The sequence below is a fragment of the Motacilla alba genome, chromosome 4 (assembly GCF_015832195.1).
Source record: "Motacilla alba alba isolate MOTALB_02 chromosome 4, Motacilla_alba_V1.0_pri, whole genome shotgun sequence".
NCBI lineage: Eukaryota > Metazoa > Chordata > Aves > Passeriformes > Motacillidae > Motacilla > Motacilla alba.
Genome location: NC_052019.1, coordinates 37,300,338 through 37,323,232, shown reverse-complemented (window position 1 = coordinate 37,323,232; position 22,895 = coordinate 37,300,338). Strand labels below are relative to the sequence as shown.

General features: G+C 36.4%; 1 protein-coding gene across 4 annotated transcripts in view; it reads right to left on the bottom strand.

Annotated features, from left to right (window-relative positions):
- Nucleotides 1–1,326: 1,326 nt before the first annotated feature.
- SH3RF1 (SH3 domain containing ring finger 1) overlaps nt 1,327–22,895 on the bottom strand; it is an 84,769-nt gene continuing 63,200 nt past the window's right edge. For 3 of the 4 annotated variants that reach the window (XM_038134530.1, XM_038134531.1, XM_038134532.1), the window contains exons 7-12: nt 18,390–18,544; nt 15,866–16,036; nt 15,443–15,702; nt 11,581–11,939; nt 9,602–9,936; nt 1,327–4,062 (exon numbers count right to left, since the gene is read on the bottom strand). In XM_038134530.1, coding sequence (XP_037990458.1) covers nt 3,894–4,062; nt 9,602–9,936; nt 11,581–11,939; nt 15,443–15,702; nt 15,866–16,036; nt 18,390–18,544 — 1,449 coding nt within the window. In that variant the 3' untranslated portion in view covers nt 1,327–3,893. Of the gene's footprint in view, nt 4,326–9,601; nt 9,937–11,580; nt 11,940–15,442; nt 15,703–15,865; nt 16,037–18,389; nt 18,545–22,895 lie in introns of all 4 variants that reach the window. The other variant, XM_038134533.1, reaches the window with a different exon arrangement.

Here is a 22,895-nt window from a genome sequence, read left to right as displayed (position 1 = left end):
AAGTCAAGCTTCAAATCTGCTTAAGGTTTATCATAATTAACCAAGTGCAGGGAGTGAGCATCTGAGCATGATTTGAGAAGCATACATATCGCAGAAGCGTGGTAGAAATCCAAAGAATATTGGTGTATCCTACAGAAAGCAGTGACTACACTGTAGGAGTTTTAGTAATGCCAGACATAAATCTCTTTAACTAGACAAGTGGATTCTAGTGTTTATTAAGGTCAATGTGCATCTTTAAACACATTTGCTTAAAGCTACTGGAAAGAACAAGCCAGACAAAATATTTTGCCAGCTCTCTGAAAAAAGCCAGAATGCTCAGAAGCCATATTTTTAAGCCTATGCAAAACTATCATAATTGTCCTTACTGCTATAAGGCAGAGGTAATGAAGTGAGGGTGAACAGCATTTCATATACCTTTGGCAAGCCAAATGTTAAATACATTATTAGAATTACTCAATAATTACAGTACAAAACAAGCAAACAAACAAAAAAACCAACCCAAAGAAACAGTCTTACTTCTGCTACACAGCCACGATGTTTGTCTATACTTTTCTCTTATGGATGCACTGATGTCAGACCACAATTCTGAAAAATCAAATAAATCTTGCTTCTCTGTATTCTCCATTCTGCATTTCCACAAATCGTGTTGCCTTCCTCCCTCCTCTCATCCCCCTTAGTTAAGGAAGGTTAGATGAGATGCTCCTTCTTTCAGAGAGCACCCAAGGCTGTACCATTCACTGCCAGCACAATTTAGGGTCTGCTTGTCAATCTTAACTAACACCGAGCTTATTGCAGTAGCTGCAACATTTACCAAGTCTCAAACACTGGCAAACACTTTTAGGATTAATTTCCACCAATTTTCCCAGAAGCCATGTGTATATAGCAGACATGTAACCACATGCAAACCAAGGTCTCCTCGTTAGCCAATTGCTGCCTGACTGCTGTGCACAGAAAACTTCTTCAGGCAAAGGAGTCTCTTGCCACCCAACACTTCTGCCCAGAGTGGAAGTTCAGGCAGACGCTTCAACCTCTCCCAATATACCCACAGCAGGTCCATTACACCAGACACTTCTTCCTCTAGGGCAAGCAGTTACACTGTGCAGCTGCTGTGCTGTTGATGAGACTGTAGTTCCATCATGAACAGACTGAGATGGAGTTACCTACCCTTTTCTGAAGTTACTGAAATAAGGAGTTGGGAAAAGAGCAGCCAGGTCCTCAGTTCACTCTACAGTTTGTGCATTATAGTCATCATTCCAAGCTTCTTACATTATGGAATCTGAAGACTTTTTGTCCATGAGCAGAAATACCCTCCTAGGAATTCGGAAATTAAGTTCTGGGAATTTTATTGGCAAATTCTTTACAAGTACTTTATGTTTAATGTTTGCATACACTATTTGCTGTAGCTGTTTGCTAAGAAAATATTTATTAGGATTGGAAGTTTAACATAATAAATCAAACACTTAACATTCACTGGACTTCAAACATAGATATAAAATACTTTACAAAAACTTTTAATGGAATTACACAAAGCAAATGCACAGGGTTCGTCTGTTTCTACACTGAATTAATCCCAAGCCAAAACTAAAAAATAACCCCCAAAAGATCACAAAAAAGGCATGATAAACTGCATTTTTGTCATTGTTGCACTGCTGTGTAATAAGCCCTTTTTACAAATGTTTACTCAATGTTAAAAAAAAATCAATTAAAAATGTATTCCATCTAACAGAACTATTGGATTAACAGCTGATTTTTAACTGACTTTACATTATGAAATTCTATTAATAGAGGTACCTTAGTCACTTAGTTTAAAATATGGAGAGTAGAGATAGAAAAAAATTAACCTTTAGTAGTCTTTAATATAAAATGCACTAATTTTTCCAAAATAAGATTACGACACACTAGTGCCAATTTATGCTGACAAAAGCTGATATCAGCTTCTTTCTAACTAAAATTCATTTCACAAAACCTTTATATATTACATGAATATTCAAGTAAACTATTTAAAAGATTTAAACATGTAAAAACTGAATTATACAGTGTTTAAGAGAGATGGTTAATTTGGGAATGCTATCATGTCCAACTATATATATTTTTAGATATTTATTTTTTTTTTATTTTTAAGACCATCATGATACTACCTGATATTGCAAGAAATCTCTGTCATTAACATTTGATATTTTTCAATGCATAACTTCAAGAAAATTATAAGGATTTAACAGATCTGTGTGACAGTTTTTGTGTGACACTGAGTCACCTTACTGGCTTCCCTTTGTAAAGTGCTGAGTAACAGCCAAATTACATCAGATTTAAATGCTTTTAAATGGAGATGATGGTGCTCAGTGTCTTACAAAAATAAAAAAAATCACCAATAAACTGCTATAAGCAAACAATAAAATAAAAAACCAAGTTCAGCTGAGTAGCGTGTGTGTTCACCAGTGTCAAATCTCTAAAAAAACCCTGAAAGACTAACAATGTATTTCTTGCAGGCTGCATTCTTTCTATCCATCAGCTGCAAGGACATTATAAATTTTTCTTAATGATTTAAACACTGGACACCTTCTCTGGTTGAAGGCAAGTTGCTCACTAGTTTTGGTCAAGTGGCTTTTGGGAAACTTTCAGAGCAAAATAACCCAGCAACAGGAAATTGGAATGGAAAATGCCAACCATGCACAGTTACATTACTGCAGGAATTGAGTAACACATGCAAGACAAAGAAAAAGTCAGAACATAGCAAAGTAGCAATGGTTAAGAAGTTAGTAAAGTTTTCACAGTGTTTCATACAGCCTTTTACTTTAACACAAGTGCATCACTTACCACCACTACTGCTCAGACATTTTAAAACATCTCTTGGCCATGCAGATCGTTTTGAGAAGAAAACAGCAAATTACACATCTTAGGCATTTTTAGACATGAAGTACTACTTATAATTTTATTTTTATACTCAGTCTTATCAAACAGATGTTTTCAAGTTATATTCATTCTAAGTGTTGGGCTTTAACATTGCTTCCAATTTTGTTGGATCCTGAGCGCTAAATGCCCACAGAACTGGCCAAACATACAAAGCTAACCTTTGTTCAAATAGCCAAGTTATTACATGAACAGAAGGTATATAGGGAATTTCTTGTTGGCACTCCTAAATTTCTTCTTTCCTAACCTTGAGATGATCCTAACCTTGAGATGGTTTTGTTCAGTTGTTCACATACATCTTTGCCTCCTGGAAACATTACTTCGGTGATTCATGAAGAAGTAAAACTAGACTCAAGAACACCACTGACTTTTTTTTTTCTCTGTCCAAAGAAGAAAAGACACATTTTTTCCCCATTTGGCAAATTCTATTTGACGCCACATCACCACCACTCAACATTAACTCATACAACAGAGACTTACTCCACTGTCAGACACAGCAGGGGAAAAAATGTCCAGAGGATAAATGGGAGGCTCTTTATCAGATATAATTGCTTGCTCATAAGGAGAGAATCCAGCTTCCCCTTTGTTATTCTTTCATAAATTAATAATTTGTTAAAATCATAGTCACAAGAATTTTAGCTATTACACAAAATTCAAGTTTTAAAAAAAACCCAAGAATAAATTAGTTACAGCCTTGTAAACAATTGCTCATTTATGTAACATACTTGGGGAAAAAAATTCCTCTATATAATAAATCAGACAGTACAAGGCACACATCACACTTAAGAATTCAAAGTGATAAAACCAGCAGATGCCTTCATCTCCTTTGTTCGCTGGTGTAATTGTGCTATAGACACTGTAAAAATATGTAGATTTTTGTTTACATTACAGTCATTTGAAAATATTTCATGACTGTGCTTTTTCTGGCAAAATATTTGTGCTATTTTACAGTACAGTATGATTTGAAGCTCTTGGAATGAATCTTCTCAAATGTTCTCTACAAAGCTGCCAGGGAAAAGGCCAGTCTTTCCATTTCGTTGCAGAGTGCCTTTGAACCAGCCATCCTCACGTTTCTTGTGTACAAAAACAATGTCACCTTCCTTAAGTTCAAGTTCTGCTTCACTTTGAGGAGGATAGGATACCACAACCCTGTACCTGTGTAATTAGAAAAAAACCCCTTAATTTAGGTTCTTTTTCTTTGCCCCCCTCTCTGCCCACCCTCCCCTTTTTTTTTTTAACCCAATACTTTAAAAAATACTTCTGTACCTGTTGAAGCTTAGGAACATGGGAAACTCTCTAGAACTGTTTGCTGAGTATGTAACAACTTAAAAGTATGTTTTGAACAGATAATAACAACAGCAATATAATAAATTTAAGGCAAATTCATGCATCTCCTATGATTTTTTTCACCAATATCCCTGTAAAATACAGACAATGGTTAAAAAAACAGGAGAAAATTGTAAACATTTTTTTCCAATATAAATTTGCAGCCTCTCTCAGTCATTGTGATTCAGCAAAAATCAAAGCATTCACAGCAGTAGCTAGGCATAATTTTACAAGTGTCTGTTTAATTTTTTTATTCCAGTGATGGCTCTTAAGGAAAGGCAAAGAGCAAAAGGAGGAAACCAACAAAACCTATAAATTTGATTTGCTGTTCTAAATAATTTTCATTTTCCTTAGAAACTCTTCAGATTAGAATATATTCTTTGAACATACCTGCTCAACTTGTGTACTACTATGTTTAAAACTATTTTCAACTCAACAATTTTCTTAAGCAGTTGGCATGAAGTGTATTTTTTGAGTCTCTCACAGTAAAATCACTTTTCAAATATGAGTGCATTAAAAAGAGGCTACACTTCTCTGTTTTTAACATGCATAACACCACTCAATCTCTTCTTCCATAGTTTCACAACAACATAAAACTCTATTACTTCATTCACTAAGATAACTATTATCTTAATAAGCTTAAAATAATTTATTATTTTAACAGATTAAAATAAACTAGCAATCTGATGAAAAGACAAAGTAACAGGATATAGTCTAGTCTATGATCTAAAGGATGGAATGGCAGCTGTAGCTCAATACACACATAATAAAACAAGTTAATTCTGTAATATTGAAGCAGAGAAAGATACTGTGTTGTAGTAGAATGTTTTGCTTAAGAACATATGAAACAAAATTTAAGTCTGTCCATACAGTTAAAAATATTCAGAAAAGAGTAGCTGCACTTTGTAAATAATTGAAGTCTCTTAGGAAATCTAAGTATAGCAAAACATATTTGGACTTAATTAGTTGTCAAATGTTATTTATTAGTGACTTATAAGCCATGACTTTGTTTCAGTGATTGCAATCCCTAGATTTCAGAGCACAGGAATTATTAGATTCATGGTTGATAAAAGCTACCAAGCCAATTACAAGATTTATTAGTGTGCAGCTCCAAAATGCCCTGCTTCCAACCTAGACGTGCACAAACTTCTGCTTTGGGCAACTTGGGTTTTAATGCTGACTTAGGAAGTGAGATCCAAATATTTTTAATAGACTGTAAGTTAAATTGAGACTGTAAACTGCTTGAGTTAAAACAAAAGCCTTTACTCAGGCAGGACAAGGACAAGACTGTGAAACATAAAGAACTGCAATAAAGCTATGAAGAACTTCTACTGTTGTTAAACAAGCAGGTTGCTCCCAGGCTGAAAATTAACCAGCACACTTCATAGTCCGTTAAAAAAATGAGTTTCAAGAAAGAATACCTGCCTGCCTCATCTTGCAGTCTGTCAAACACTGCCTTGTAAATGTTTGACTTGAAATATGCTTGGTTTTAGTTTGTAATTCTGTCTGCCAGTAACCTCTATGCTCCCCTGAATTGACAGACAAGTCTGTTCCCTGCTGCTGCTTGCTTCCATCTTCTCTTTGTCCTCCCTAGAGGATCACCAGCTAGCACAGAAACAGTTGTCTTGAGCTTTCCAGACAATGTCCAACAACCTCTGCAGTAATTTGGAACTTCTTGTTAAATTTTAGTTTCCCAACTATTTTGATATTCATCTTGAAATCAAGTGTCTAAAACAGAGCACAACAACCCTGCTTATAAAATGCTATTTTACTGTATTTTTTAATTTTTAATGAGAAGAAGTCCATCAGGCTTTGCACCTGTAAATCATGTGTCCTTCTTCAAATTTTCTGCCACATTTTACAAATCCTATTTGCCCAAAGAGAGGTGATCAGTCCCAGACCTATCACAAGTTCACACAGCTGTCTATCCAGATCACCCTGGATTAGCTATGGAACAGAAACTGTTTTTCCATTACTTATTTCATCATTTACAACATATTGCCAAAACTACCAATTTCATGCAGAATAAAAAGCTTATGCTTCAGCTCAAAAGTTCATTGCAAGGTCCCTGAAGAAAAATAATCATATTTACTAAGCATGACCTATGTTTTGGAAAAACATGCTCATTCCCACATGTTTGAATCTTCAAAAATTTCCTTGTCTCCCTATTCAGTATTTGCAAATGTTTTCAATGACTGAAAGTCAAATCTGTGGATCTTTTGTGGTCACAATATTTTACATGCACCTATGCTATACAACAATGAGGTTTTCCTTTCTTTTATTTTTCTTTGTCATATAACATTTTTCATTAATTTTTCAAATATTATATTAATTATTTTTAATCAGCTAGTGACAAAATCTAAGTATTATAAAAATAAAAGTACTTTCACTTCCCAGAAGTAGCCAATACATTTGCCACCGGTTGTTTGCTGATATTCTTACTGTTTCTGTAATATATTAATAAATATCCCACAGTGCTTTTGCTTTGTATTCGTGAATTAATTTTTTTATTTTGTGATGGTCTGTCTTCACATTTCTCTATTCTGCTTTTCATTTTTAATATTAGCATTCCTCACACTTTTTAGTATCATGGAAAAGATTATATCTTTCATGTGTTTCTCCAATTCTTTGTTCCTTCTGTTTCACTGGACACAAAATACTGCTTTTATGCCTACCTAGTTGTGGTTGATTTTTGGACAATTATTTGTGGTTTTCCTGATCAACAAATGGATAATAATACTTTCTCACATGCAAAAAAATTTTAGCTGAGAGAAACCCAGAAAGCTGGAATTACTACCATTACACGAGTTAAACGATTAATTATTACTCAGCTTCTTGATGTAGCTTTTTTTCCTTGCCTTTAGAATTTTTACTTTCCAGCTCAAGCATGCCCTGCTGTTGTGCAGATCTTGTGCCTTTTGAGTGGGTGCCTTGACTCCTACAGATCACCAACACCCACTGAGGGCAGAGTGATTCTCAGTATTTAATTACCAGCATTAAATGGTGCCAGATGTGGGAAGGCTTGCTGCCCTGTAAAGCCACTGGCCCGCTCACTGGGAGCAGATGTTACACCAGTCATTCTGTGGCAGATGAAATTACTTAGGGTCACTTTAATCACAGAACAAAATTACTGCTTTTCTTTCACTGTAACTAGATGAAAGATTCATTTCATAATTTAGGATATGCAGTGATGTGTATTTAGGTTCAACTTCAAGTCTCTAATACCATTGTGGAGTGCTGGGTAGTTTATTGTTACAATGCTGTATATTTACTGTAAAATTTAAGGCTATTTAAGCAACATTTCCCTCTAAAAGAGAAAGCTCACAAAAAGAGCTTAAAGTTTTCTTTTAGCTTATACGGAAAAATTAAGCTCCTCGGGTAACTAAATTCTTGTATATTCATAGCATTGCATGTCTCACTCTGGGAATTGCAGGGAGTTGGGTCTATATTTGTAAAAAAACCATAATGATTCTTGGCCTTGTTAGCACTGCATTAATACAAGAAATCACCCCAAGACAACCTGGGTATTGCCTGGAGAATCAGAAGACATGAGTGAGCTCCACTGCAGAGTCTCAGGTGACTGGACTTCTCTAAACTGGAATTCTACAGTTACACTGTAATCTGTGACTGGAATTGTGAGATATAAGAGCAGAATAATCCTAGCAGGAGATTTCTCTGTTCTTCAGCTTTTTGTTGAGCTTATCCTCATGAATATTTCCTTCCTCAACTCAAATTTTCACTGAAGATGCCACTTGATTCTTAACCACCACATCTTCCAGACTGCTGAAGAGTAATCAATGCTTATAAATTACTTTGAAGATATTGAGTACAATGTAAATTTTAAGTATTATTAACCATCACACTTAAAGAAATTCAGCCGAAGGAAATATGCAAGGGCACATCAGCAGGAAAAAAATTAACCCTGTTCTGGAAGGACAAAGGGAACTCAGAAGAAATTCTGTCTAAATACACTGACAACCATGCATGACCACCACAGAGAACTATCTTGTAGCAATTCTTCTTCAGTAGCAATTATCACTTAAATAATAGTAAGGATAGAGAGAATGTTTGAGTGTATGTTATTACTAAACCAATAAAAATATATAGCATTATTTTCAGTAAGTAGTTCTGAGAAAAAAAAAAATTTCCATCATGGAAGTGAAAAAACGACTTTTTGTGATGACAGAAAGAGCTTTACGCTAATATGCACTGGTTATGCCAGAATGAATTTAATATTATTTTCACAATGAATTTAATATTATTTTCACATTCAGAGCATAAAGACATATTAATGTGCCAAACAGACTTATGATAATGTGAAAATGAATGATGTTATTCTTAAAGAAGAGTCTTTCAGGTTTTATTTTCCATGTATAAATGTAAATCTACTTCACAAATTCAGTATGAAATAGAAATCTCCTGCAAGGAAATTGTGTAGGAACAGAAAGAACCTTTTAAAAAATAATAGAAGTATGACAGAAGTGAACTAAAAGTCAAGCAGAAAGTTATATACTGTCTGGATTTTATGACACGGGTGTAGCTTAAGATAGCGGACTTCTGGAAGTACAACAGGATGCCCACACACTATGAGTTAATAGCATTAGAACAAAGTCTACAATAGTCAGATTCAATCAGTTCAGTCCTAGAGCTTTTAATATTGTAACTCTGCTATTTTTTCTCTGTACACCACACAATCCTGTAGCTGCTGCAAAAGAAATCCTATGACACTCCTCATACTGCTTGTCTACCAGGAAAAAGACCCTGTAGTTAGAAAACTGCCACTTCCTTCACGTTCTACTGAGGACTTGAAACTTGAAAAACTATAGGTGGACAAAAAAGTCACAGAACATTTAAGCAACTGCCTGCCAGTCTGAGAGTCCAGACACCTGTATGTTTTTCAAACTCACCAGAGCACAGAGGCCGCCCCTAGAACCTGTGTGGATGCACAGCCATGGGGCATTCAGACAGTAAAAAGTATTTCTTGAGAAAAAACTCAAGAAATCAAATATTAAGAAGCCTACATATAGATAGATAAAGGTCTCATTCACCGTATATTTTGGTTGGCATTTAAACACTGCTAATAATCAGAACTAACCTGATACTAATAATTCAAGAACATAATGTGCTTTTGTTTTGAAAAACAGGAGGTGTCTTTTGTCTACCAAACCTGTGATCGCCATATTTGAGCGTCTATTCTTTCAAAAACTTTAAAGTAACACGAAAAGTAAACAAACATAAACACAAAGAATTGTTAAAAAATAATGAAATTAAATCTCAGCATTTTGAAGCAGTTCTAACACACACTACAAGCGTCAGAGAATGGATTTCTTCTTGGTTTGCCCAAGTCTAGGAGCGTAGGAGAATTTACCTTTCACACACAAGAGGCCTGGATTCATTGAGGACGGGCCCCAGCGAGGAGCAAGGCTGCCGAGGTGGGGGGGCTATGGGGACAGAGGCATCCAGGGCAGCGCCCTTGCGGTGCAGCGTCTCCTGGGCCAGCGCAGGGGCCTCGCTGTCGGTGGGACAGGAGCCAGCTTTGCTGTGAGCCCCTGCTGAGGGAAGCTCTGGCCCCACCGCACCTTGCAGGGCCAGCTCTGCCGCAGCCTGCTCAGCCTCTAGGGTGGGTGACGCTGGAGGTGACAGCCGAGGCTTGCGTTTAGTGGATGCTCCGGAAAGTAGCTTCAGCAAACCTTTCTTTTCTTTCTGTAAACCAAAAGCAGAGCCCCATTTTAGAACAAAGCTCTCCCATAAAGAGTTGAACACTTCCTTCTGATAGGTGACATTGTGCTCAGAGAGGACTCGGTAAATTACAAGGACATACTTGACATTAGAGAGATTATGAAAATGGTAAAAGAAAATTATTAACATTCTAAAGAGAAAAACAGCAAGTAATTTAGATCACAAACCAGCGAAGTCCTTTCACTTTGTTAGGTTAAAGTTTAACTCAAATTTAATGTCTCTGTCACAAAAGGTTGTCTAGAAAAAGGTGTGAGGAGTTAATATTACCACAACAGGAATCTATGAAATAAAATATTTCATCAACATGGATGTTTCTGGGAAGACAAAGAATCACTTCAAACCAAGCAGGGAGAAAAGTCTGCTGTGGAAGCTGCTGTTTAGGTAAGTTTCTTTTATTTATCCTCCTTTAGTAATGGAAGACCTTCATGATCTAACAAAAATTCGCCCCAAGGGGAATGCATTGTGTTCTGCTGCTCTGCTAAAGGGAAGGATTGTAAACATTCTTTTTGCTTGTCCAGACAAGAATCCCTGAACACTGTTACTTAGCCTAAAGAGAATTATTTAAGTAGCTTTTGTGTTTCTTGTCTTTTTTTTTTTTAAAGGGTGTGGCAGTGATCTTCTTACCAACCCTTTGACTGAGTGAATTTAGTGCTTATGAGAAGTGCCAGATTGTAAGCCCTGGAGACAAAAATAATATTTAACCATAGACAGAGAAAAGCAAGAGCAATAAGAATTTTTTTTTTTGATAGCCTGGAATGTAGTGGATTTAGTGAATAAAAATCCTCAGTCCTTTTTCCAAGTCTCCAATAACTTAGAGCCATTTCAGCAACAATCTACTGTCTAGCAAATGTCAAAGATAAAGAGAAACTCAGAGAAATTAAAACAATCCTGTATTAGCATCATTCGCCTTAAACTACAAATAAGTTTTCTCTAAGGACACCTCAGTCTGCTTTCAATGTCTATGGCTAAAGTAATTTTAAAATAAAGTCTGAGACACATCCATTCAACAATAATAAAAAACAGTAACTAAAAAGCAGCTGACATTAGTGTACAGTTTAAGATTAAATTCTTCATAAACTTCACTAAGGAGAACATGTGGCTGAAGAGTAGTAAGGTTAAGTCTAAAATACTTGAGATACAAAGATGGTTGTCACAAGGAGAAAAAAGTTTCCTAACTACATCACAACTATAAAACAAAATCAATTACAAAGCTAGAAGAATTTTTTCTGACAACAATATAATCACATGGCTTGGTGAAACAGTGAGAATGAGTTGACACATATAAGAAATACTTCAAATAGAAGAAAGGAAAGCAGAATCTCTACAGACACAGAGACATCTGTCCTACATTTAAAAAAGATGGCTATGTGCATTCTTTCTTTGTCCAATAAACATTGCTGGTAATATGTTTTCCATAATATCTCAGTGTGCCTGTTTAATAAGAAAGGTAAGCTAAAAGAATTCTGATTTGAATTTTATTTTGTTAGAATGAAATTGTTACATTCCTGCAAGTTCATGTGGGTTTTTTAGATTGTGTTCTTAAATTTCTTACAAGATTGTATGATGAAAATAGGAGAATTTAAGGGAATGATTTTATTCTCTACCCACCTTGCAATCCTTGTCTGTTTTACTGATAGCAGCACTTCCACCAGCTGTTAAAGCACTCTCTGGAGATGCAGGAGCTCCAGGGTGAGTGTTTGCAGTTTTTCCACTTATATCTCCCTCCAAAGATGAAGCAGCAATGTTAGGAGGATTCAGAGAAGCTGCTGTACATGCCAGTGGGATGCTTGAGCGGTTCACATTCACGGCTGTGACATAAGCAGCAGTATTTGGAAGCTGAGGCTGGAGCTGCTGGGAGGCAACAGAGTGGTGGGGAATGATCACAGCTGCAGGAATAAGGCAGGTTGGACTTTGTGCTTGTATGGGTGTGACTGCTGCCGTAGGTCTTTCTTGACTATGTGAGGAAACTAGAACAAAAGAATGAAATGTGAGAGCTCACCTTTTCACAAGACACACAAAGTGAGGTACAGTTACTGTGGTACAGCTAGTCAACCAAGAGTTTTCTTCTTACCTTTTAAATTTCCATTTATACTACTGTAATGACACAATACACATCACCAAATGTATACTACTGTAATGACATAATACACATCACCAGTTATATTTCACCCAAATAAAGCAGTTGCATATGCTACCCTACTTGCACCAGTATGCAACAGAAGAATAACAGCACTGCAACCTCTCTATTGTGGAGAAATCCAAGCTGCTAAGTCAAATGCTTCACATACAGACAGATGCAAAGTGAAGATTACACTTCAGTACCTAAGAGCTAGCTAAATACTGCCTGGAACTTGTTTGCTCCTTTTAATACCACGTGTAGTTGTCAGGACATTTAAAGGAAAGTAGGAAGAAACACACCTTATAGAAGCTGCTAAAAATATAATTAGATTGTTTCCCTAAACTATTCACAAAATCCACAACAGATTTCACAGGTCTTTCCAACAATAAGCACAGTGGCAATTACTGCTGTGAGTGCTTTCTGTGAAAATGTAAGCTGTTGTCTCTTGGGATGTTTAAATATAGAAAGTGGATTTATTCGTACCCCTGTGAAATAAAAGGAGCATCTACACTGGAAGCTGGAGAATTTCACAAGGCTGAGTATATTACCCTGCGTTGCAGTGCAAAGCTGCAGGCACGGAGCTTTGCATGAACTAATTGATCCCTTCCAAGAAGTAACACTGCTGTTAAAGTCATGGGGTCAGGCATATATGCATGCTGTTAGACCATTTCAGCAGATTGGGCATCTCTGCACCGCTGGGTGGTATGAAATGCAGATATAACCAAACAGTACGAGCCAAAATTTAGCACCCCAGTGCTGCACAACCTCTCTCCTTCAAATACTTTGAAACTTTCCATCTAAGAAGGGGTCATCCCTCTAGCTTGGTGCATGTGCATATCAATTTTATCAACTTTTGATTTTTCAGATACTTATAGAGTTTCAGACTTGTTTTAAGTGAAATCCTGGAACCAAACCTCCAGCACTTGCTCTCTTCATTCTGCTTTCTACAAATTCCTCTGGTAATTTGGTTAGATCGCAGCATCTTAGAGAGGACCGACAAAGGTCCCAAATTCTATAAAACAATCCTACAGTATTATACCCAATTACAGTCTATGCAGTAAGAAACACAAATTCTCTCTTTTTTATTAAAAAAGGCACATCACTTATATGCTATGTCTAGTTTTTTGATAACTTCTTCTTCTGCAGCTGACACCAACTCTTGAGTAGCATAAACATTTCAAAAGAAAGATAAGGAGATTGTAGAAAGACTTTTTTGGGTCAAAAACCAATTATTAATGCTGGCTTTTGTTCATAAGACAACATGATTTTTCGTAGAAGTAGCTGCTATTCTTCAACATATGTCTACACTCACATGCAATTAATGTATGACAAGCATGGAAGAGCTTTCTGGTTTGTTTTTTTTTATTGCTGAAGGAATTGATAGGAAAAATGCTTCAAGTCACTTTATTTTCACACAGATTATCCTTTAATGAAATAAGCAGAATATATATTTTCATTATAGATCCTTCCAATCAAAGGATGCATACTCCCTCAAGCAATGTCTCACTAATTTGAAGAATGGTCCTTGAAGGCCTGAGCTAAACTGAAGCCGGAGCCCTGCGTTAACCTGTGAAGCCTCACCTAAAGATTAACACTCAGCGAATGTGCTACAGAAAGCTCAAGAGGATCACGTTTCAGATATTTACTACAAATTTCTCTGTAACGTTTGAACATAAAGCAGCCATTATTGCTTCAGTGCTCAGGTCCTTATGAGGGACAGATCTGTATTTGTGACTAACAGCACACCTTTGCACAATCCAATGTTAAATTCTCTGTGATGAGAGTCCAGTCCCTTTGGATTTTTCATTTTGGACCTGAAAAGTCAGTGGGAAGTATGCTGTCACATTCTCAGCTGAATGGAAGTGTAAAAGTTTATTCATCTTGACAGCAGTGCAGAGATGTGGGGACAGAAAAGCCTCTGGAGCCCACAGGAGATTTCTCCTTTGTGTTGTCAGTTGCAAGCTCCTAGGCAGCTCAAAAGAAGGCTTTAGAGTAGAAACCACCAGTGCCTAAGAGGCAGGAAAGTACAGATGCTTTGCTTAGCTTCTCTTAGCAGTTGCCAGCAGCATTTGGTTATTTTTATTTAAAGGCAAAGAATAAAGTTGCTCCAGAGGACTAACACACCTGCTCCAGCTTCAGATCAGACTGGAGGAAGATGGGGCCAATTAAGGAAATAAAATAACTGAAGACTTATGTACACATCCTACCTTCAAAAGCAAACCTGGTGCTGACATCTGAATATGCATAGGGTGTTTTAGGAGATGCATGACTCTGAAAAGTGGGTTAATCCATGGATCTTGAGCCCATAAGACATAACCCTTCTTGTGGGGATAACAGAGCATACCATTACCATTTTTCACTTTCTCTTTTACTCTGCCAGTAAGAATCCTGTGATCAAAAAAACCCCTTTTGTCATGACGGTCAGTCAGGAGATCACAGACCCTAAATTCAAGGGTGAAAGGGGGAACATTGGGATAGTCTGAAATGGGAGCTTTCCTTTTTTTTTTTCTTTTTCTTTTGAGGCCCTTGAAGCAACTGGAACAGATTCGGCTCCAGTTGTGTGGTATTTTCTTAGCCTGGCAAATCCACAGAGGAGTGCATGGATTTGGTAAACAAAAATCTCTTGAAAACACCACTATCAGTCTTTTTGGATCTGCATTTAAATAACAAGAAGGCATGTTTCACTATGATGTGGCCTGCCCCAGACAGTAAATGAAGAGTTACACCTTTCAGAAATACAGAATTTTATTACATAGATCATATGGATCTTGAAGCCAGTATAGCCTCAGTGTTTCAGAGTCAAAGCTGAAAGAAGTTGCAGTCAAGGTTAGAGAACAAACTGGAATGCCTAAGGACTGACCCTGTGCCAGGGACCTGAAAAGGAACACTAAAGGTATTCAAAGATGTTAGAAGATAATTTAAAAGTGAATGCTGAATTAAAGCACTCTGTAGCTCTTATGCAGTTAACACACAAAAAATAAGCTATGACTCAGATGTTCTTATCACTTTTATTACTATATGAATTGCATATGAGTGGGAAAGCTCAAAGAATGTCCCCATCCCAGATACTGCTGGAACAACATAAAAAAGAAAAATTCCACCTGAAGTACTTGCATATAAATTCCCAGTAGTGGGAGTATGTACGTACACGCAGTTGCTTAGAGGAGAATAATAAAAGATCGAACAACTCAGACTGTTGTTTCAGAAAACACTCAACTCTAAACAATGACATTAAGAAAAGCTTTATAAAACCTCAGTATATAATTACACAGACCTCACTCCAGTCATTTGTCAAGATGGATCCTACAGTTTGTCTACCACAGGTAACAAATTTTGTGGGTTTTTTTTTACCTGTTCTAACTGCATTTCGAGCCTGGTTCACTGTCATTTGTCCTGTCACATGCATAAGGACCTTGGTTTGTGGACTGGTTTGGATGTGTGCTGCAGAAACCACTGCTGTGGGCACTGTGCTGGAGTTCACTGCCACACCATTCCCCTGGAGCTTCTGGGATGTTCCACTAGCAGTGGAAGGGCTGACCATAGTCACCACTCGTCCTGTTTGGCCAGCAGTAGACATGGGAACTTTTGTTTGTGATGCACTTGTCACTGTCCTGCCAAAATTTCAAGCAAAGAATAAAACACAACTGAAAAAAATCAGCTAGTTACTAAAACTCATAGGTCTTCTATTATGCAATTGTAGTATTTAATTCAAGAACAGAATAATTTTGGATTTGAAACTAGCTAAACTATTTAGACACTTGTATAATACTGTACCTTGTAACTGGAGCCACATAATTTCCAGGAAAAACACCAATCTTGCTTGTATGCATGGAAGTTCCCTTGAACCAGCCATCTTGGCAGCGTTCAAACACCAGGAACATTTCTCCTTTCCGCAGCTCCAGTTCATCTTCTTTTCGAGGAGTGTAGGGGTAGATAGCAATATACCTAAAAGACAGAAAAAGAAATGCAAACAATAAAACTAAACCAGTTCAAAACATCACTTGTGTTTTCTGGCACAGAGAGTTCAGTCAGAGATGAGAAGGCATGGCAAAAATGGCTGTGATAATCTGTCATACCATTACAATATTAAAACAGAAGTTATGGTAATATTAAGAGGAAACAATTACAGTTAGAAACATCCTCTGAAGTGCACTTAAATGGAATGCAAAAGACTTGTAATAGGACTGTCCATCTTCTTAATGAAGGTAGTGATCTTAATTAAGTAGGTGTTTATCAACTACACATCCCAGGGTATCCCACTTTTCTGCCCTTACACCTACTTCTCCTATCTCTTACACTTTGTGACAGATCAATTTCTTTTTTATTTGGAGAGTGGGAGAGAACGGAGAAGTTCTGATAGCTGGGAGTGAAAGATCAGTGTCAGAACTACATTTCAGACTGCAAAACTGGAAGATCCTGCGCAAACTTCAGTGCAAAAGAAAAAGACGTGTAACTAGAAATTGAAGTCTATGGGTAAGGTGCTTAGCAGCTAACTCACTTGTAACGTTTATTTCCTTTTATGTTTTCTAAGCAACACTAAAGCATAATACAGTGCATTTGAAATCATATTGAGAGTTCAGAAACATTGGCATTTTTTGTTAAGAATAAAATTCTTAGGAAAAAAAGTTTTAAAAAAGCACTGAAGCTCCTGTAGTTGCATCTTGGAATGTTCCTAGGGAAATTTTCAAATAGGGTTGCACAGTTCTCTATTATTAGAAAGTGATACCATTTTAACTACCAGCATTCTGTTTTCTGCCACATTTGAAGCTAAAAAACCAATTTGAACCGTGTATACAATTATTGACCCAGGCCTATGGAAAACAGCATTCAATAAATCCCATTTTCTCTAAAATGTACTTTTCACAAGAGGCAGCCAGTTAAGTAGATGGCTAGACTATCCCCTTTTATGAAAAAGGAACCACAGTTACTTGCAGTGCTAGTCTTTCCCACTCCTCTTGTAACCCCAAGGACAAAAAAGTGGCTTTAGAAAACATTCTTTGATCAAAATATTTCTCTTGTGCCCAGTAACAATAGCATTAACTGCATGCTTCTCCTTTTTGCATTTTTATTACATTTTTATTCCTTGTTGTCCACCCAAGAGAATTTGCAATATCTACAAAAATCCTTTAAAGGCAAGATAGGTACCCAAAGCAAGCAATAAATTCACTTTAAAGGCAACACATAAAGGCAACACTGGCAGCAGAAGGCTTCACTGGTACATGATTTAGCAGTGACCTACAAAGCCACACACTGAAGCTCTATGGAAAAGCAATTGATCTGCTTTAATTGATGTTCATTAACTTCCCTTTTAGCTAATTTATTCCAAATTTCATTAGTATCCTCACATAGAGCCTTTGAAGATGGCAGATGGGAGTAAATGAGATGGGAACTTGATTAACTGCACGAGGTGCAAAAATCCATTAGAAGCAATGTTAAAATGCCTGACACCAAGAAACAGCCCAAATCCAGATGCACCTGCTATACAAGAAGGGTGCTTTTTTGGAGTGGGAGGAAACCTGGTGGGAAGATAACAGGGACAGAACAAAAGCAGTCCTTATTCCAACTTGTCCCATGAGATGGTTCAGCATCTCCTGAATTTTACATTTTCTTTTATCGTTCTTATTCCCCAAGCTGCACACAAAGAAGTTTTCAAAAAGAAAGATGTTGTTAGGAACACATGTTAAAATACCAAATATTTTCACCCGAAAGGATGACGCACGTTTGCTTGTATTGCAAGTGTGAAGACATAATGCTAACTAGCAGCTTTCTGCCTTCATTCCAAATTGCCACCCACTAATTAAGTGCACTGTAGAATCTTCAGTCAAATTTCAATTGCAACTGACACAAGTAGTCTGACAGTAACACGTTTAACAGTCTAAATTAAATACAGCACTTTCTGTGTTTTGGCATAAATTATTCCATATGAGAATAGCCTTTTCATACCATACATAATGGAAAACATTGAATAAATTCACTCCAGTGAAATGACACTTTTGAGTTATCCAGTATTCAGTGCTAACGTAAGGATTCATTCATCTTCTGCATGATAAATGCTTTATATTTTGAAGTGAGTTCTTTCTATACACAGCAACAGCTGATTATATTTATCTAAGACATAAACAATGTTCAGTATGGGGCCTGTTTGGGGATATCACCTTTCTGCATGCTTTTTTTCTTGCATTGCTTGGCTTTTTGGCAATTCCAGCAGAACAGAGCCAGCTGCCGTGCTAAATGTACAGGTGAAGTTAGTGATCTCGTTCCATTTTTCTGTCTGGAGAAAAGTTTCAAATTTACTCACACACTTGGACGAGTTTGCTGTCGTAAATGTGCCACTTGGTCAGTTGATCCTGATGCAGACCTTTGTATGACACTTGTAGACTGAGGTCCAGAAGTGGCCGATGCAATGATTGCAGCAGACAAGAGAGGTGGTGGCGGAAGTGGGGGATTCATATTCTGATTTTATAAGAACAAAAAAAATAGCAACAGATGATGAATATTGTTTGATGAGTTCAATCAGCTGGAAAAAAAAGGCATGATATTCCAAGGAAGTGGAAAAAAGCAACTGAGTCCAGTGTTGCTTTACCTACTGTTGCAATATAACTGGAGAGTTAGCTTTGTCTCTATTTCTTTTTCTTTTGGTTTAAAATCTTGAAGTTTTGGCAGCTAATTAAGCAAATGACAAACAATTTCTCAGTACAGGAAAAATGGTGTTTCTAGTTATAACATGTTTAGGATAGGGCTTGACAAAAATTCAGAAGCCTTCCAGGAGGTAGATTTTGCATCCTGCTGCTGACTGTACTTCAAAACATGATTGTTTTTGTAACCTGAAGCTGAAACATAATATACAATTCAGCTGCAGTGCACCCAAAAGCACCCCTTCTGGGGGAAATTTTCTTTTGATGTATGGGTTACAAAATCAAGCACCATATGAGACCATAATCACTGAGCTATTGTTACCTCTTTCTCCTATTCTTCTAGTCTAAAGAGTTAGCTTTTGAAATTCAGTATTATCAAGATTGGTAATCTTTAACAAATACCCCAGTAAAAAGGCACCACAGATCGTAATGGGGGTCCTGCCTACAGACTTCTGTGCGTTTTAGAATCAATGGAGCAATTGTTACCTTCTGCTCTGTAAGGCCTCAGACAATTCTTTAGGACCTTGTGTACTGACACTCCTGGGAAAAGGCACTCACAAAGGGAGAGCTTTTCCTTCCCCCCTTCTAAAAATAACTATTTGTGTTACAACACACAGAAAAAGAGTAATAAAAAACCTCCTACCTTTGAAAAACTGAAACTGAATTAATTTCAAACATAATCTTCCTAAAACCCACAGAAGTAGAATGTTAATTAATAAAATATCCTGAAGTAGTGCCTGGCACTTCCAATACATCAGCATATAAATGCACAGCATTACATTATCAGTTTATAAAATTTGTAATTGAAAGTCATTTTAATTCCACTGAAACACTTCACTTCTAAAGGGCTTTGCCCTTTTTTTTCCTGTTTTTCTAAACAAAAACCTATATGGAAACTGAGTTTTAGTTCTACACTGTGTGATTATTACTCTTCTACATTTGGTGAAAATGTTAATAAAAAGACAGCTCTTTGAACCAGTTTTACACTGCCAAGTCACAGTAAAGCACTGCATTATCAAAGACTTTCAAATCTAGAGAAAACTGATCAACTCTTACAGTGTTTCAGTCAAAATTGTTACTCTTAGCTGTGGTATAAATTGCATGTTAGATCATGAAATATCCCTATTTCATTTAAAGCTTATTTTCTGCTCATACATTAACATGTTCTTAAGACCAAGTAGGCCTTCTGTATCCAACACTAAACAGAAATGACCTGCTGGAGAAACATCACTGAGAGCTATGATACTAATAGGTTGTTTTTTTTCACAAAAATGCCAATTGCATTTGCTTCATATTCAACCCAACAATTTTTTAGAGTATCCAGATAATTCACACTGAAATAACAACACTTCTTTCTCAGCTGTTTTACAGCTGAAGTTATTTGTCCCTCCCAGGCAGACATTCAACAAATGTCTTAGTTAAATCCAAGCTGAATGTGAGCATCTAACTTTCATGCAACCTATCAACAGAATATCAATATAAATCTTCTTTTAGGCATCTAGGTTTCTTTATATATGGCAGAACTTGTAAATTCACATTAGGAGATGATTAGTTGAAGTTCTTTAAAATTAAACCTATTCATGCACAATATCAAGGTTGCCAGGCTTCCATACTTCCTGCATCTCTAAAGATGCTGAACATTGCATTTTATTCATTTGAACACATAATATACACTGAAGCTTTAGCTGCAATAAAGGCACCTTCACAGCTCTATTTTATTCTGCTTTATTCAGGTTCTGCTCCCCTCTCTATGTCTATCAATATGGTAGTGAGACCAGTAGTGAGCCACAGCACAGTTAAACTCCCAAAGACTTGGCCAGAAATCTAAATAAACTACTTGATAGACTTTGGAGGACTAACACTCCACAGCTTGCACTGCTACAACTTGGTAAAATAGACCCAAATGATCCAGCCAAGTTTTCAAGAAGTTTTCTGGCATGTAACCATTTTCCTAGCTGTTGAGAAACACACCTACCTCCAGGGCACTTGCCAGTTTTGATGGTTCCCATAGTCAACATTCCGTGAAAGAATATACGCAAACCACATGTGATTCAATAAAGTATGTTCAGCAATAATTAAGAGTATTTTTGGTAGGTGAGGGGAAAAAATTGAATGTTTCTGCTACTACTTTACAGACACCAGGTGTACTTTCAAGCATGTAAACTAGCAAATAAGTGATAAATTATTTTTTTAATGGGAAGATAAAAAATTACATTATTTGATAATTAATGTATGTTACAGCTTCAAAAAGTATCTGTAGTCATGCTCTAGAAGCACATGCATATTACTAAACTTAAATATAATTAGGCTGCATTCCCATATCAGTTAATTGAAGACCAGTAATCACCTCACTCAAAGAATAATAAAAGGCACAGCAGTGGAAAAGAACATTCATTAACAGCCTTCACTCCCACAATGTCTAGGAAAAAATATATGGCTTGCAAAAGTCCCTGAGGGCTAACAAATTAAGGCTTATGTTTAACAAAATTCCTAAACTACATGTTATCAAAAACAGGTCTCTCATACAAAACCTCATTGTTTTTTCCTACTGCTTCCTCTTCAAAATAAAAGTTGATTTGAATTTTGCTTGATTAAAATTAGGACAATTCTTGTTAAAACCTCCTGACTTACACTATTGAACTTACACTGGAGCTACATAAAAGAGGTAAATGTCATCACTGTATTATATAACCCCCACAGTTTGTGCCTCATTAATAATAATTCCAACTACCTTATATTCTTCAACATAAAGAGCAATTTCTCTTTTGTGCATGAGAGAACAAGACCAGAAAAATTAGGTATTTTTTATTTTTTGAAACCTTCAGCATGTAAGTGAATGCAAACCATCCAAATTTAGAGCACCTCTTTCTGCTAGTTAAGTGCACATACTAAGACACCATTTCAAAGCAACATTTCCAATCTGTAGAAGTAGCAGTATGGACATCTAGGTTGATTGCAATCCAAAACACTTTTCACTTCTCAAGAGACTGTAAAGGCAGACTGAAAGGAAGATAATTTATCTCTTGTTGCTAGATTGTTTTGCTGCTGCTGCTTTTGAATGTGATTTTAACTTTGCTGTGGTATGTTTTGTTTGTTTTTCCCATATCATGGTTCAACTCACATACTTTAAGATTATTTTTCAGTAAAATCTATGGCAACTAGATCTACTCCATTAGATAACTACCTTATAAATTACATCCGAGAATTTCCTTCCAAGTGAATGAGCCTTACATAATTGCATGTGCATATTTTCACCCAACAACTACTCAACTTGATGTCTGTTATTTTTATTTTGCAAAGAACTTTAAATATACTTAACACCTACAAGGTTCAAAAATGCCAGTGGCCAAGATAAGTAGACCAATTAATGCCCTAATTAGAGGTAAAGCTGTGGTTGGAAGTCCCAAAGAACAGTGTAAGAGATAATATCACTGCCAAAAATTCTGGGTGTGAGAAGTCAGTCTCAGTTCATAGCTTCTTCAATTTCAAAGAATCAAACCTCAAATCACAAGCCAAGAATTAATGCTGTTGTCTAAAGAACCCTTGATGCAAAATAAAACTTTGAAATAAGTTATCATAAGTTTTCTGAAGGAAAATTAAAATTTGCTTCAATGATACAAGCAGTAGAGAGTGTGTATTATCACTTGACAAGAGCACTCTCATTCCTAAAGCTTATTTGTGTCAATTTTGGCTAAAACTTTGTAAATTATTTACTTCATACAATACTGGGTACCAAAGAGCATCTACAAGACATTTTTATGGACAAAATAAAATTAATACAATTGGCATTTTTGAACCACCACAGCAACATAAAAAAACTAAAATGCAATCCTAAACATATACACAGATACAAGAGTCACAGACTCCCTTGGGCTAGGAATTAATCCAAACTGTCTTAGAGAAACTTGTTAGATAACAAGACAGCTCAAAATTATCTCCTGTTGACAATAAAAATGCCATTTTTCTTACAGAAGATAATAGAGGATGCTAGCTTTTCCTTGCTTTGAGATTCAGGACAGATAAATATAGCAAAGATGCACAAATTCAGAATTACTGTAAAGGAATACACCATTCTCCTCTTTGCTGATGGGCAATCATGCTCATCCTCTCAGATTTCTTTTTTTTCCCTTAATCTGAGTTTAGCATTATATAAAAGAAGTGTATAAACA